Source organism: Schistocerca nitens, chromosome 6 (genome assembly GCF_023898315.1).
Source record: "Schistocerca nitens isolate TAMUIC-IGC-003100 chromosome 6, iqSchNite1.1, whole genome shotgun sequence".
NCBI lineage: Eukaryota > Metazoa > Arthropoda > Insecta > Orthoptera > Acrididae > Schistocerca > Schistocerca nitens.
This window is the reverse complement of record NC_064619.1, coordinates 22,240,063-22,257,473: the sequence shown is the minus strand read 5'-3', so window position 1 is coordinate 22,257,473 and position 17,411 is coordinate 22,240,063. Positions and strand designations below refer to the sequence as shown.

Sequence of the window (17,411 nt, the reverse complement as noted above, 5' to 3'; positions counted from 1 at the left end):
TTGGGAAGCACACCACTTTTCAATTTTTGCTAAATTTGTCTTCCAGTCTCGGAGTAGTTTCTCTTACCTCTAACTCCAAAACAGGAGTAAAATATTGTAAAGGGGTACCAAAGGTTGAATACAGTACCTAGGTTCAAATCGATCAAGGTGCAGCAGTTCATAGAGGAAGAGGCTTGCAGAGGATAGACTTCTATGAAAAGTTGCATTAACCCAACAACATGTGGAACAGTTTGGTCTTGGTATGTCCTCCCATGGACATCAATAAATCTGATGGAGTATCATTTATTTCAGTTGCCTTGTTCCAAATTAAATCTTTCATTGCTCTGTCAAATTCATCATGCAGTATCACTTATCCCATTTCATCTTCTACTTCCTCTTCCTTCCACAACAAGTAGATTTCTTTTCCCTTATACGGCCCTTCTATTTATTACTTCCAGATTTTAGCCTTTCCTTTTTTTGATTCGTACTGGCTTGCCATTTGAGCTCATGGTATTCATATAGGTGCTTTTCTTTTCTCCAAAGGTTTCTTTAATTTTCTTGTAGGGCATCTACGTTTCCCATAGTTATGCCTGTTGCAGAAGGTTTTCGTTTCTTCCTTAACTACTTCTGCTTTGCCATGTTGTACTTCCTGTCAGCAAAATTTTTAAGCATCTTTATTCCATCATGCCTGCTTCTTTTGCTGTATTTGTGTATCTCCTCCTTTCGTCAGTTGGATTAAATATCTCATATGTGTTACGTCAATGTTTTGTACTGGGTTTTATCTTTTTGGTTATTTGATCCTATGTTGCCTTTACTATTTCATCATTTAAAGCTATCCCTTTATCTACCGTTGTATACCTTTCCCTGTTCCAGTCAATCATCACCTAATGCTGCCTTTGAAACTCTCAAGAACCAGTGGTTCTTTCATATTATCCATATTATCTCCTGAATTTCCGATATTTTTGCAGTTTCTTCAGTTTTGATCTGTAGTGGATAACCAATAAATTATGGCTAGAATATATCAAAATCTGGTTTTGTGATCTCTGGCTTACCATTAGATAATCTGTCTGAAACCTTCTGTCACATCCAAGTCTTTCCCACTTAAAGAACCAACTCCCAGGATTCTTAAAACAAATGTTTGCAATGACTGAAGTTTGCTCTTTGTGAAATTCTACCAGGTGGCTTCCCATTTCATTCCTATACCCAAGTCCGTGTTGTCCTACGACATACCTTTTCTGACTATTGTATTTGAATCCCCCATCACAATTGAATTGCCATTTCATCTAACCATGAGCATTTATTTTATCTCAACATATATTCTTTCAGTGTGTTCATCATCTGTGGAGTTAGTAGCCATCTAAAATTGTGTTACTGTGGTGGGTGTTGGCTGTGTGTGTCTGTCTTGTCTTTGATAATGTGTTCACTATGCTGTTCATAATAGTTCACACACATTCTGTTTTTTTATTTATGATTAGACGTATTCGTGGATGACCCTTGCTCAATTTTGTGTTGATAACTTCGTGCTCAAGGGCATCCACTATTCTGCTCCAAACATTACACTCCAACCCTGCTGAAAATCATTCTAACAGGTCCAATAATGATTTTGTGAGTGTTCAAAACTCTAGCATTGTGAAGCATTGATCCATCAAAAATCACAACATTGTGGAAGAAAGTTGGATGTCACATTGTTTGAGAAACCAGATGTCAGATGGATATCTTAAACCTTAGAAACAAACGTAAATCTTCACAAAATTTCTCCCTTACTGCACTGAGGCACAACAAAATATTATGGTGGCATCAAGAAGCAACTTTGATGGTACTGACCACAATGAGTGAGCGAACTTTAGGTTTACTGTAAAGAACAGACTGTGCTTCAGTCTGCATATGCTACATAATTTATCACTCTCCACAAGTGTACTTAGTGCACCACAAGTGTACCTAGTGCAGTTGTGAATAAGTGTTGTCTGTTGTGAACAACACAGTTATCTATGAGGAAATTATCTATCCTACTGAGTTTCCTGTAGTGTCACAGACACTGCTTCTGGAACACCCAGGAATGAGCACACCTACAACATTTACATTTGATGCCAGCCAAACAACAGTAGACACAGAGCTTCAACAAAAATTTGATGGCAGATGACAGCCACTCACATTCTTTTTAAAACACTTGACACAACAGTAACAAAAATGGAGTGCTACTATCCCACCAGCAATGGGATGGCAGAGTGGTTACACCACATGCTCTAAACTGCTCTTCATCATAGTCTGAAGCACTGCCTCTGGTTATGCCAAGCAACTGTTGATTCCAGGAAAGATAATCATGACAGTTTCCTTACAGCTGGCTGTCCCTGAGCTATATACACAATTTGCACAACTCAACACAAGAAAGAGGAACATCCAACCTACTAATCCTGTCAGACACGGAGACCAGAGGGAGTTCGTGCACAAAAATTTACAGAAAACTGCAGAAGTGTAGCTCAGGGATAATGTGATGTGTCTACCACCAATTTTATTGTACTCTGGACCCTACAGGGTAATCTCAAGAAGAAGCCACAATTTTTAAATTGATAAGAATGGTACAAAGGAAACAGTTTCAATAGAATGGTTCAAACCTGCATTCACCTAAGAGTAAGCACTGCATACCCAGCTCACAACACTGTACTCGAATGTTTAGGCTGTCACGTCTACAGATAGTGGACAACATCAAAGGGGCACCCAGAATACAAGAGCTGCCGGTACCTGCACCAACCGTCTTCACAATGGCTGGCAGTAACAGTGTCCTTAGTGCAAGTGTGAAAAAATTTTATCTGTTGTAGCCATTATGTCTGTAAAGAATGTAATTAAAATGAATTAAAATTTTTTTGGTAATTAAAGATTACAAAATGTTAGAAGTTGGAAAATACTGACTAGAAAAACATAAAAAGTCTCCAGGAAATTGAATTCACATAGCTTTAGCAAAATTTTTATGCAGATGAGAATTTCTTTATGTAAAATCAACACGTACAATTAAAATAGAGGTTCCTATCAAGAATTATACTTCCCTAATTTTTACAGATTGCAGCACCATCAAGGATGAAATTTTTAAAATATTTGGTTATCTTAAACCCACCTTTGTGTACAACATTCTAGGCACATTGTAATTACAGCAGTCACTATCTATTTGACTTGTCAGTTTTCCTTCTCATTATGAAATCTGATTTCTGACATACCCAGATTTATGGGAATCATTAGTTTAAATTTATGCTTTTCTTTTCATATTGAAAAGTCGGAAATGCCAGTGTTCATTTGCACTGAACATTCTAGTTAGGTACTTTAGTCCTGTGATTACACTTTAATTATAAAAAAAAAAATTGGATTATTCTCATTGTCCAGCTTGTAATGTATTTTTAAGTATTACCTTCATCTGCCCCCCCCCCCCCCCCCATGAACCATGGACCTTGCCGTTGGTGGGGAGGCTTGCATGCCTCAACGATACTGATAGCCAACCGTAGGTGCAACCACAATGGAGGGGTATCTGTTGAGAGGCCTGACAAACGTGTGGGTCCTGAAGAGGGGCAGCAGCCTTTTCAGTAGTTGCAGGGGCAACAGTCTGGATGATGGACTGATCTGGTCTTGTAACACTAACCAAAACGGCCTTGCTGTGCTGGTACTGCGAACAGTTGAAAGCAAGGGGAAACTACAGCCGTAATTTTTCCCGAGGGCATGCAGCTTTACTGTATGGTTAAATGATGATGGTGTCCTCTTGGGTAAAATATTCCGGAGGTAAAATAGTCCCCCATTTGGATCTCCGGGCGGGGACTACTCAAGAGGATGCCGTTATCAGCAGAAAGAAAACTGGCGTTCTACGGATCGGAGTGTGGAATGTCAGATCCCTTAACAGGGCAGGTAGGTTAGAAAATTTAAAAAGGGAAATGGATAGGTTAAAGTTGGATATAGTCGGAATTAGTGAAGTTCGGTGGCAGGAGGGACAAGACTTATGATGAGGTGAATACAGGGTTATAAATACAAAATCAGATAGGGGTAATGCAGGAGTAGGTTTAATAATGAATAGGAAAATAGGAATGCGGGTAAGCTACTACAAACAGCATAGTGAACGCATTATTGTGACCAAGATAGATACGAAGCCCACGCCTACCACAGTAGTACAAGTGTATATGCCAACTAGCTCTGCAGATGATGAAGAAATTGAAGAAATGTATGATGAAATAAAAGAAATTATTCAGATAGTGAAGGGAGACGAAAATTTAATAGTCATGGGTGACTGGAGTTCGTCAGTAGGAAAAGGGAGAGAAGGAAATGTAGTAGGTGAATATGGATTGGGGGTAAGAAACGAAAGAGGAAGCTACCTGGTAGAATTTTGCACAGAGCACAACTTAATCATAGCTAACACTTGGTTCAAGAATCATAAAAGAAGATTGTATACATGGAAGAAGCCTGGAGATATTGACAGGTTTCAGATAGATTGTATAATGGTAAGGCAGAGATTTAGGAACCAGGTTTTAAATTGTAAGACATTTCCAGCGGCAGATGTGGACTCTGACCACAATCTATTGGTTATGAACTGTAGATTAAAACTAAAGAAACTGCAAAAAGGTGGGAATTTAAGGAGATGGGACCTGGATAAACTGACTAAACCAGAGGTTGTACAGAGTTTCAGAGAGAGTTTAAGGGAACAATTTACAAGAATGGGGGGAAAGAAATACAGTAGAAGAAGAATGGGTAGCTTTGAGGAATAAAATAGTGAAGGCAGCAGAGGATCAAGTAGGTAAAAAGACGAGGGCTAATAGAAATCCTTGGGTAACAGAAGAAATATTGAATTTAATTGATGAAAGGAGAAAAGATAAAAACGCAGTAAATGAAGCAGGCAAAAGGGAATACAAACGTCTCAAAAATGAGATCTACAGGAAGTGCAAAATGGCTAAGCAGGGATGGCTAGAGGACAAATGTAGATGTAGAGGCTTATCTCACTAGGGGTAAGATAGATACTGCCTACAGAAAAATTAAAGAGACCTTTGGAGAAAAGAGAACCACTTGTATGATTATCAAGAGCTCAGATGGAAACCCAATTCTCAGTAAAGAAGGGAACGCAGAAAGGTGGAAGGAGTATATAGAGGGTCTATACAATGGTGATGTACTTGAAGATAATATTTTGGAAATGGAATAGGATGTAAATGAGGATGAAATGGGAGATACGATACTGCATGAAGAGTTTGACAGAGCACTGAAAGACCTGAGACGAAACAAAGCCCCGGGATTAGACAACATTCCATTAGACCTACTGACAGTCCTGGGAGAGCCAGTCCTGACAAAACTCTACCATCTGGTGAACAAGATGTATGAGGCACGCGAAGTACCCTCAGACTTCAAGAAGAATATAATAATTCAAATTCGAAAGAAAGCAGGTGTTGAGAGATGTGAAAATTACCGACCTATCAGTTTATTAAGTCACGGCTGCAAAATACTAATGCGAATTCTTTACAGACGAATGGAAAAACTAGTAGAAGCCGACCTCGGGGAAGACTAGTTTGGATTCCGTAGAAATATCGGAACACGTGAGGCATTACTGACCCTACGACTTATCTTAGAAGCTAGATTAAGGAAAGGCAAACCTACATTTCTAGCATTTGTAGACTTAGAGAAAGCTTTTGACAATGTTGACTGGAATACTCTCTTTCAAATTCTAAAGGTGGCAGGGGTAAAATACAGGGAGCCAAAGGCTATTTACAATTTGTACAAAAACCAGATGGCAGTTATAAGAGTCGAGGGACATCATAGGGAAGCAGTGGTTGGGAAGGGAGTGAGACAGGGTTGTAGCCTCTCCCCAATGTTATTCAATCTCTATATTGAGCACACAGTGAAGGAAACAAAAGAAAAATTCGGAGTAGGTATTAAAATCCATGGAGAATAACTAAAAACTTTGAGGTTTGCCGATGACATTGTAATTCTGTCAGAGACAGCAAAGGATTTGGAAGAGCAGTTGAACGGAATGGACAGTGTCTTGAAAGGAGGATATAAGATGAACATCAACAAAAGCAAAACAAGGATAATGGAATGTAGTCGAATTAAGTCGGGTGATGCTGAGGGAATTAGATTAGGAAATGAGACACTTACAGTAGTAAATGAGTTTTCCTATTTAGGGAGTAAAATAACTGATGATGGTCGAAGTAGAGAGGATATAAAATGTAGACTGGCAATGGCAAGAAAAGCATTTCTGAAAAAGAGAAATTTGTTAACATCGAGTATAGATTTAAGTGTCAGGAAGTCGTTTCTGGAAGTATTTGTATGGAGTGTAGCCATGTATGGAAGTGAAACGTGGCCGATAAATAGCTTAGACAAGAAGAGAATAGAAGCTTTTGAAATGTGGTGCTACAGAAGAATGCTGAAGATTAGATGGGTAGATCACATAACTAATGAGGAGGTATTGAATAGAATTGGGGAGAAGAGGAGCTTGTGGCACAACTTGACTAGAACAAGGGATTGCTTGGTAGGACATGTTCTGAGACATCGAGGGATCACCAATTCAGTATTGGAGGGCAGTGTGTAGGGTAAAAATCATAGAGGGAGACCAAGAAATGAATACACTAAACAGATTCAGAAGGATGTAGGTTGCAGTAGGTACTGGGAGATGAAGAAGCTTGCACAGGATAGAGTAGCATGGAGAGCTGCATCAAGCCAGTCTCAGGACTGAAGACCACAACAACAATAACAACCTTCATCTGCTTTAGTTTTCATAACTTTTTGGTGTTCGTCAATAAAAGGAAAAACTAGATTGCTACTCACTGTAAAGATGACACTAATGTGCATCTTTTCTTTGTACTTGTCTGCAACTCAGTGTGTTAAGTTTACAGCGAGTAGCAATCTGTCTTTTCCTTATATTTTTGCTATCCAATCTAGTCTTTCCATTGTTTGTTTTTGGTGTTCAAGTTTTTTAACAAAGTAGCTAAGTTTTATATTTAATTACAGTTTACCGCCGCTGAGTACATTTACCTCCCAGTGCCATTCTCACATTTCTTACTGTTTTGGTTTGTTCATATTCTGTTCTGCAATGTCCATTGACACTTCTATTTCTACCAAGTTTTTCTTCGAAACAGTGGAAATTCCAGGACAGAATAATGACAGCATTATGAAAAGGATGGATTTCTTCTGACCATATAGTGGATACATAGTGTGTGCAAACAGACTAATCAAAAGTAAATTTTTGGCCAAAGGGCCTACTTCTGAATCAGACAACATGTTGTTATTGTGGTCTTCAGTCCTGAGACTGGTTTTATGCAGCTCTCCATGCTACTCTATCCTGTGCAAGCTTCTTCATCTCCCAGCACCTACTGCAGCCTACATCCTTCTGAATCTGCTTAGTGTATTCATCTCTTGGTCTCCCTCTACTATTTTTACCCTCCACGCTGCCCTCCAGTACTGAATTGGTGATCCCTCGATGTCTCAGAACATGTCCTACCAACCGATCCCTTCTTCTAGTCAAGTTGTGCCACAAGCTCCTCTTCTCCCCAATTCTATTCAATACCTCCTCATTAGTTATGTGATCTACCCATCTAATCTTCTGCATTCAATCTATACTCGATGTTTACAAATTTTTCTTCTTCAGGAACGCTTTCCTTGCCATTGCCAGTCTACATTTTATATCCTCTCTACTTCGACCACCATCAGTTATTTTGCTCCCCAAATAGCAAAACTCCCTTACTACTTTAAGTGTCTCACTTCCTAATCTAATTCCCTCAGCATCACCCGACCTAATTCGACTACATTCCATTATCCTCGTTTTGCTTTTGTTGATGTTCATCTTATATCCTCCCTTCAAGACACTGTCCATTACGTTCAACTGCTCTTCCAAGTCCTTTGCTGTCTCTGACAGAATTACAATGTCATCAGCGAACCTCAAAGTTTTTAGTTATTCTCCATGGATTTTAATACCTACTCCGAATTTTTCTTTTGTTTCCTTTACTGCTTGGTCAATATACAGACTGAATAACATCGGGGAGAGGCTACAACCCTGTCTCACTCCCTTCCCAACCACTGCTTCCCTTTCATGCCCCTTGACTCGTATAACTGCCATCTTGTTTCTGTAGAAATTGTAAATAGCCTTTCGCTCCCTGTATTTTATCCCTGCCACCTTTAGAATTTGAAAGAGAGTATTCCAGTCATCATTGTCAAAAGCTTTTTCTGAGGCTACAAATGCTAGAAATGTAGTTTTGCGTTTCCTTAATCTTTCTTCTAAGATAAGTCGTGGGGTCAGTATTGCCTCACGTGTTCCAACATTTCTACGGAATCCAAACTTATCTTCCCCGAGGTCGGCTTCTACCAGTTTTTCCATTCGTCAGTAAAGAATTCGCGTTAGTATTTTGCAGCTGTGAATAATTAAACTGATAGTTCGGTAATTTTCACATCTGTCAACACCTTCTTTCTTTGGGATTGGAATTATTATATTCGTCTTGAAGTCTGAGGGTATTTCGCTTGTCTCATACATCTTGCTCACCAGATGGTAGAGTTTTGTCAGGACTGGCTCTCCCAAGGCTGTCAATAATTCTAATGGAATGTTGTCTACTCCGGGGGCCTTGTTTCGACTCAGGTCTTTCAGTGCTCTGTCAAACTCTTCACGCAGTGTCATATCTCCCATTTCATCTTCATCTGCATCCTCTTCCATTTCCATAATATTGTCCTCAAGTACATCGCCCTTGTATAGATCCTGTATATACTCCTTCCACCTTTCTGCGTTCCCTTCTTTACTTAGAATTGGGTTTCCATCAGAGCTCTTGATATTCATACAAGTGGTTCTCCTTTCTCCAAAGGTCTCTTTAATTTTCCTGTAGGCAGTATCTATCATACCCCTAGGGAGATAAGCCTCTACATCATTACGTTTGTCCTCTAGCCATCCCTACTTAGCTAGCCATTTTGCACTTCCTGTCGATATCATTTTTAAGAAGTTTGTATTCCTTTTTGCCTGCTTCATTTAATGCATTTTTATATTTTCTCCTTTCATCAATTAAATTCAATATTTCTTCTGTTACCCAGGGATTTCTACTAGCCCTCGTCTTTTTACCTATTTGATCCTCTGCTGCCTTCACTACTTCATCCCTCAAAGCTACCCGTTCTTCTTCTACTGTATTTCTTTCCCCCATTCCTGTTAATTGTTCCCTTACGCTTTCCCTGAAAGTCTGTACAACCTCTGGTTCTTCCAGTTTATCCAGGTCCCATCTCCTTAAATTCCCACCTTTTTGCAGTTTCTTCAGTTTCAATCTACAGTTCATAACCAATAGATTGTGGTCAGAGTCCACATCTGCCACTGGAAATGTCTTACAACTTAAAACCTGGTTCCTAAATCTCTGTCGTATCATTATATAATCTATCTGATACCTTCTAGTATCTCCAGGGTTCTTCCATGTATACAACGTTCTTTCATGATTCTTGCACCAAGTGTTAGCTATCATTAAGTTATGCTCTGTGCAAAATTCTACCAGGCGGCTTCCTCTTTCATTTCTTCCCCCCAATCCATTTTCACCTACTATGTTTCCTTCTCTCCCTTTTCCTACTGTCGAATTCCAGTTACCCATGACTATTAAATTTTCATCTCCATTCACTACCTGAATAATTTCTTTTATCTCATCATACATTTCATCAATTTCTTCATCATCTGCAGAGCTAGTTGGCATATAAACTTGTACTACTGTGGTGGGCGTGGGCTTCATGTCTATCTTGGCCACAATAATGCTTTCACTATGCTGTTTGTAGTAGCTTACCCGTACTCCTATTTTTTTATTCATTATTAAACCTACTCCTGCATTACCCCTATTTGATTTTGTATTTATAACCCTGTATTCACCTGATCAAAAGTCTTGTTCCTCCTGCCAGCGAACTTCACTAATTCCTACTACATATAACTTTAACCTATCCATTTCCCTTTTTAAATTTTCTAACCTATCTGCCCATTTAAGGGATCTAACGTTCCACGCTCCGATCTATAGAACGCCAGTTTTCTTTCTCCTGATAACGACATCCTCTTGAGTAGTCCCCGCCTGGAGATCCGAATGGGGGACTATTTTACCTCCGGAATATTTTACCCAAGAGGACGCCATCATCATTGAATCATACAGTAAAGCTGCATGCCCTTGGGAAAAATTACGGCTGTAGTTTCCCCTTGCTTTCAGCTGTTCGCAGTACCAGAACAGCAAGGCCATTTTGGTTAGTGTTATAAGGCCAGATCAGTCAATCATCCAGACTGTTGCCCCTGCAACTACTGAAAAGGCTGCTGCCCCTCTTCAGGAACCACACTTTTGTCAGGCCTCTCAACAGGTACCCCTCCGTTGTGGTTGCACCTACGGTACGGCTATCTGTATCATTGAGGCATGCAAGCCTCCCCACCAACGGCAAGGTTCATGGTTCGAGGGGGGGGGGGGGGGGGACATATGCACACATTAATGCAAACACAGCTTGCTTACATGTGACCACTGTTTCTGGCTGCTTAAGTCAGAGACAGTGGTCATATGTGTGTGATTTGTATTTGTGTGAATGTGTGTGTGTATGTTGTCTGATTCAGAAGTAGGCCCTTTGGCCAAGGTCTTACTTCTTTATCAGTATTTTTGTTGTGCCTGTCTGTTACTCAACACCTCCACTGTATGGAAAGTAGCAATCTATCTGTCTCATAATATTGTCTCTATTTTACTTCTAACTTGCAGAGTGGTTATAATTAAACTTTCACTACTTGAGTCAGCATAGGTGGAAAACGTTTTACTATATGGGTACACAACTTTATAGGAATGATGTGCAGGATTTGCAGTGCTAATAGTTTTAGTGTAAGCCAGTACTGGTACGATGACATAAGAGGACCAAGGACAGTGTGATGTGCTTCGCCAACATGTGATCCCTGCTCTGTGGGAGAGAGGTGCATTGGTGCACAGTGGAGCTCCACCCCATATTTTTAATTAGGTCACTTGCTTTCACACAATTGAAGAAAACTGAATCATTGGCTGATCATATCAAACTGTGTGGCCACCAAGATCACCAGATTTGAATCTGTGTGGTTTCTGGCTGTGGGATTACTATAAGGTGAGTGTTTATCAATGGGACGGTCTCACACATTGGAGGTTGAAGATGACCATAATGAGGGACATACCCAACATCCCACCTGATCTGTTTTGGAGAGTGGTAGAGCAATCTGTAGTGTAGTGCCAGGCTGTTGCGGATGCTGGTAGTCATTACTTTGAGCAACATTGGTAACCTGGAACATAAACATGTTGTGCAGTCTGATGTGGAAATTAACATGTGTTTCTTTCAAATGTTTACTCATTATTTCTCTTTTGTGCGTCCTTACAAATGTTTCTACCAAGTCTCACTGTCTTACTATCACTTACATGCCGTGAGGGCCCTTTCAAATAATGAAAGTTTGGTTATAACCATCCTGTATTCCCTACTTTAATTTCTTTGAACCTAAGACAGCGTTTAAATTGCATTGAAGCCTCCAATTTATTTTATTTTATATCCTTTAGTTTGTTACATCTTTGTAGGATTTATAATACTGAATTGTATTCAAGATCCATTATAACAGGGTTTTACCCCTCGTCTCTTCAAAATATTTACACAAAAGAAAAAGTTTCTTCATGAGACTATTTGTTACTTTTCCTGCTAGCTACTTGTTCTTCTTTGTCTCATTGGGTGAATGTGTGTAATGACAAACAGAGGCTGACTAACAACAAAAGGAGTTTAAAAGCTTCCTGTCGAGTTTCTTGTTATAAAACTTTTGTTGTTGTGTACAGGGTGATTATAATCAAAGTTAATCTTTCTGAAACACTGTATAAATAACACCACTGGTCAGAATGGTGTCAAATTGCAACAGAATATTATCGGAGAAGGGGGAAAACTTATGGCAGTAGAAAAAATAGTGTGAAAATTGATCAGTAGGTGGCGTTGTATGTGTCGGAATATGTAAATAAAAACACCTGTTCCCTTGAAGTTGGTATAAACATGCTGGGTACACGGCTTTTCCTCCTTTCGCATCTGTGATTTTGCCATGACTGTCCCAATGCAGTATAGTGTTCTGCTTGTAAAGCTATAATACAAGAATGATGACTGTACACACATCACTGTGCAGAAGTTCCGGTTTGAAAGAAGACGTTGGTCCGATGACTGCCATGGGTCGGGAGAAAATTATTCAAAAAAGACAGATTCTTTTGGTGTGCAACCTGGTAGAGGGAGGAAATGAATTGATTCAACGTGAGTTGAAGTGGTGGCCAAAGCAATGTGGGAGGAGACAAGTGGTGGTGTGCAAACGTGTAGTGCACGGAGAATTGCCCGAACGTTGGACATACCCGTGAGCATGGTGCGTAAAATCCTACAAAACATCCTTCTTATCCATTCAAAATTACCAATGTTCACGAGTTGCTTCCAGTTGATCTGACAGCAAGAGAGACATTTGCTTTAGAATTTTTTGCTCGGATGGAAGTGAGCAATGATTGGCTGTGGAAGATTTTGTGGACAGGCGAAGCCAGCTTCCATCTGACAGGATATGTCAGTACACAGAATTGTCAAATATGGGCAACCAAAAGTCCACATGCAAATCAACCAGCAACACTTCTTCCTGAAAAGGTCACTGTGCGGGTTTGCGGCATCATAGGGCCATATTTTTTCGAAGAGACAGGTGCTTCCAGTCCTGTTACCTGTATCATCACTGGTAAGTGCGATGAGTGTCTTTTGCGCAACCACGTCATTCCAGCTCTCCAACAGCGCGGATGTGTGGATGGGATCATTTTTATGCAAGATGGCTCACCTACACATACTGAAAATCCAGTTAAGCAGTTGCTGAAGTGCCATTTCGGAAATGCTAGAATTATCAGTCGACATTTCCCTACAGCCTGGCCTTCAAGATCACCTGATCTTTATCCGTGTGACTTCTGGCGGTGGATCTATCTGGAAGATGTTGTGTTCAGTGTTCCAATTGCAAACTTAGCTGCATTGAACACACGCATTGCAAAACACATTCTGAATATGACCCCAGAAACACTTTGATCAGTTGTGGAACATGCTGTTTCTCGATTTCAGCTTGTTGCAGAAAATGGTGGACAGCATACTGAACATGGTTTGCGTCAGTCACATGGAAATTAATAATCAGATTTGATATTGCTTGATGATTCTTTTGTAGTTTTTGGCCTCAGGACAATTAAAAACTGATGTGATTGATGCTTTTTATGCAGTTTTAGGCCTCAGGACCACTAAAAACCGATTTTTCCCATCTGATGTGATATGACCTTGCCGTGGTAGATTGGCTTACGTAACTAACATATCACACCTGTACACCCATGACACTGAGTAGTACAGTTTGTTTGACGTCAGATGTACACCTTAGGCATTGTTGTACGATTCATTTGTCATTTGTAGTCAACCACTATTAAATAATGATGCTTATAGTGCCATCTGTTGCTTCATTTTGTAACTATTTATTTTTCTTCTGCCATACATTTTCCCTCTTCTCCAATAATATTCCATTGCGATTTGATGTCATTCTGACCAGTGGTTTAATTTCTCCAGCGGTTTGAAAGTTTAATTATAATCACTCTGTATATTAGTTAACTTTCCTGTTTTACAATCTAACATGTCTTAATTAAAACAATGAAGACATCATCTCTTTTTACAGTTGCTGTAAGTTCAAGGTGGTGATATCCTGTAGAATATAAGACTACGAAATAAAATTTTATGTAAAATAATGTAAAGTCAACCACTCACCTATAGCACAGTCAGGCCACAGTCAGTCTGGCTTAGGTGAGGGGGGGAGTGCCTTTATTTTATATATTTTTCAATCCAGGAATTTCCGTTATTGCTGCAAACAATAAATTTTTGTTATGTTTCAGTATGTATAATATTTTCTTCTTCTTTTAGGTTCACTTTTGGAGTCCATTTTATCTACAGAAGCATGCAAAGATGGTATGCCCTCAATTCCTACCCTTTTGGCGCATCCTTTTTTTAATGGTTTCACTTCAAATGGTCTTTCAAATACGTCAGCTGATGAACAAGCGTATCTAAAATTTTCATCTCATTTGAGAGAGGCCCTTAAGGATGCACGACAAAAGATGGAAGAGAGACTAAAAGAAGAACAGAAAATGGTAATTTCTGTAACAAAGTATCAGATTTAGCATATATATTTTTTCATCAAAAAATTAATCTTTTTGTGTGTATCTGCATTTTATATAGGTCAGGCAGCAGAAACGTTTGGTGAAAGTGCAAGAGTTACTGACAACAGAAGGTGATAAAAGAAACAGGAAGCAAAAACTGGTTTGTATATTTACCAGCTTTGTTGTTATATGGCTGTTTGATATGTTAAGAGAGTTGTTCACACACACACACACACACACACACACACACACACACACACACACACACACACACACACTACCTGAAGCATTTTGCAGAGCAAATGTGCACCCTGAATTTTTCCAAGCAGTGCACACAACAGCGAACTTGGCCAGTCTGGGCTGGTAAAAGTTTGGCTCATTAGAGGCTCTTCAATATTGTCAACCCTTTTTTCCTATAATCTCTAGGCATGCTTTAGAAATCAACCTAAGTGCACCAGAGAGAGATTGTGTGTCACAAAGATTGAGACTCCTAGGTTCATTGCCTAGAATGTAAGGGTAGTACACATCTCTGTAAAAATAAAAATAAACCTCTTAAACATCAGGGTGAGTCATGTGCCAAGTGGGAATGGATGTGAGGCAAAACATAAATCACAGGGCAATTGGTGGGGCATCTGCTGTAACCCAGTTTCATTAATCTTGCTCAGAGCTTTGCACTAGATTGAGATATCAGTGGAATTTATGGTTCTCCTCTCTTGCTGGTGCGGGTGCTCAGTGGGAATTGACAGATGGCCTACAAGTGATTAACCACTTTCACATTACAGATTTCATCCACTATACTGATATTTCCATTCCTAAAACCTGTGAGTGGATAAAGTAATCTGCCGCTTGATGGTATGGAGTGCCACTCTTCAGGGTGGGAGACCAGTAGTATAATGGAGATTAAAATTTACATTTGCTGCTGAAAACATAGCAACCTTTCAAGCTACTTGTAAAACTATATAGTGTGTGACTGAACTAAGCAATGGAAAACTTTCATGATGATTTTGGGGTAACGTGAGAGATGTTTTTTAACAGCTGCCATAAATAACGGCATCATTATGATGATAACCCAGCTGGAACACAGGCTGTACAGTAGTAGAGGATTTACATAGATTTACACTTACTGTCACCTAGTATCCAGCATTGTGTTGGAGGAGGAAAGCAAGGAAAATAAGCTGTTCGGACTCTAGTGCAACCAATAATGCGGTCTTCAGCTACCACTCAAGTTGCTATATCTCAGTTTTACATAACTGTATCTGGCAGATGATTTCATCAGAATGTTGTAAATATGCTTCCCAGATGAGACATTAGATGATGTTGTTGTGATATCCCCACAATATTCCATTGGTGCAAATGACCGACATCTTCAGCTATGAAAAATACAGTGCTTAGTATTGCCGAAGCCTGCCATTAATGTCAGAGTGGAAAATGCACGGGCATGAAGAGGCCAGATTCAGTGGTCAATAGTAAATATTTTCATATCAGTAGTGGGAAGGAGAATTACACTACCTGTCAGACGATGAACCAAGGACCCAAGGGCATACACAAAGGCTGTCGTTCCTATTGTGCACTGCCGTAGGCCACACCATTGCACTCTGTCAGAAGCCACATGCTGAAGCACCATTCTCACTTATTGTCATCCAAACATTTAAGTCACCATTGCATCGCCATCCTTTGGATGACCAGTAGCTTCCAATTCTGGTTACTGTCACCTTAATATTGCCAGTGTTGGTGAATTGAAAACCTGTATGTATATTCATAATATTTGTCAAGCTGTTAATTTCCACCACTTATTTTATTATGCATTTCCAGTACAAAGATAAAATGTTGGCAGTTTAGTGGCTAATATTGTACGCCATACTGAGACAGTCTCGGCCACTGCAGATTTTTCTGGTTGGTCCAGATGTGTGTCATTGAAATTTGACACTTCTGCCTTTCATGTTGTGACAAGTTTGTCCAGTGTATGGCTGTCCATGGCTACAAGGAATCATACAAACACCAGGCCTTCGCAATCCGAGATTGTCCTTCATTGAGCCTAGAACAGTCCTCAGTTTTGTTGGTGGACAGAAGACAATTTAGCATTGTGTTTCTTCGGTGATCTTCCTATTTTCTAAGAAATACTGTCAATGTATGACCAGATGACTATTCCTCTTTATTTTTCTCTTTCTTGTAGCCCCTCCCATTGCCTGACATACAAAGGGTGTAATGCGTGGCAAATAGTCCAGTCAGAATATTTCCATTTTGCAGGGAGGTGGTATGAAGGTGGCATTGCTCATTGGATCAGCTGTTTAAATCTGATATGACTCATGATCAATGCTCCAATGCCCTAAGAATACCATTTTGGTAGGAAAGATGGTGACAGCTACTGGCCTGTAAGTATGAATCTGTCAGTGTTGGGTAACAATATACAGCACAATCCAAAGTACCATCCTCTTTTCTCCACATCAACACATCCAGGAGCAGTAGTTCTCCATTTTTTCTCCAACTGTGTTGTAAACATGATGCTGTGAATGTCTACCACCTTTTCTCTCAGTTCGACACACAATATGCACTGCAAAAGCACCAAAGTTCTCTCATTGATATCTTCGTACACGGATAGTGTGATTAAAAATATGCTGGAAATACGCTGCTCAACAAATCTTCCAATTTAGCACAGCATGGGATCTGGTGATGGAAATTCTAAAGTCACAGTGACCATCATGGGAAACTACTGGTCATCCAAGGGGTGACAGTGCAGTGTCAACTTAAATATTTGGACAACAATAGCAGAGATGGCCATATGACAGTGCAGAGGGTTATTTCAGCATGCAGCTTCAGTCAAAGGGCACTGGGGTGGCCGATGTCAGCACATAGTAGGAATGACAGCTTTTCCCCATGCGCCAAAGTCCTTGATTCATCATCCAAGAAGTGTCCTGTTTGCTTTTGATATGAAAATCTTAACTACTGCCCACTGAATTTGGTACCTTCACAATTGTGTGTTTCCCAATTAGTCTGCTTAAATAGGTGTCAGTCATAGCTCAGCAATGTGTTTGTCACACCTGAAGATGTTGGTCAGTTGTGCTGGTGAAATATTGTTGGGATATCACAATGACATCCAACTACTCACCTGAAAACCATTTGTACAACTATTCTGTCAGGAAAATCTATAGCAGCACATCCAGTACCTGCCCAGGAGAGGAAATTGTGAAAAAAATAAGTTTGATAAACTTCAGAAAAAGTGGAGCAGACTGCTGTGTGCCCTTGCGTTCTTATGAAGATTCCAATATGTTAGATTTATTCCGATCTTCACTAAGGGGATGCAGTTTATGAAGACTGCAGTGG

At 39.8% G+C, this 17,411-nt stretch overlaps 1 protein-coding gene across 2 annotated transcripts in view; it reads left to right on the top strand.

Annotated features, from left to right (window-relative positions):
• LOC126263697 (PX domain-containing protein kinase-like protein) overlaps positions 1–17,411 on the top strand; it is a 131,465-nt gene that overhangs the window by 71,975 nt on the left and 42,079 nt on the right. For both annotated transcript variants that reach the window (XM_049960828.1, XM_049960829.1), the window contains exons 7-8: positions 13,858–14,081; positions 14,170–14,250. In XM_049960828.1, the coding sequence (XP_049816785.1) occupies positions 13,858–14,081; positions 14,170–14,250 (305 nt within the window). The remainder of the gene's footprint in view (positions 1–13,857; positions 14,082–14,169; positions 14,251–17,411) is intronic.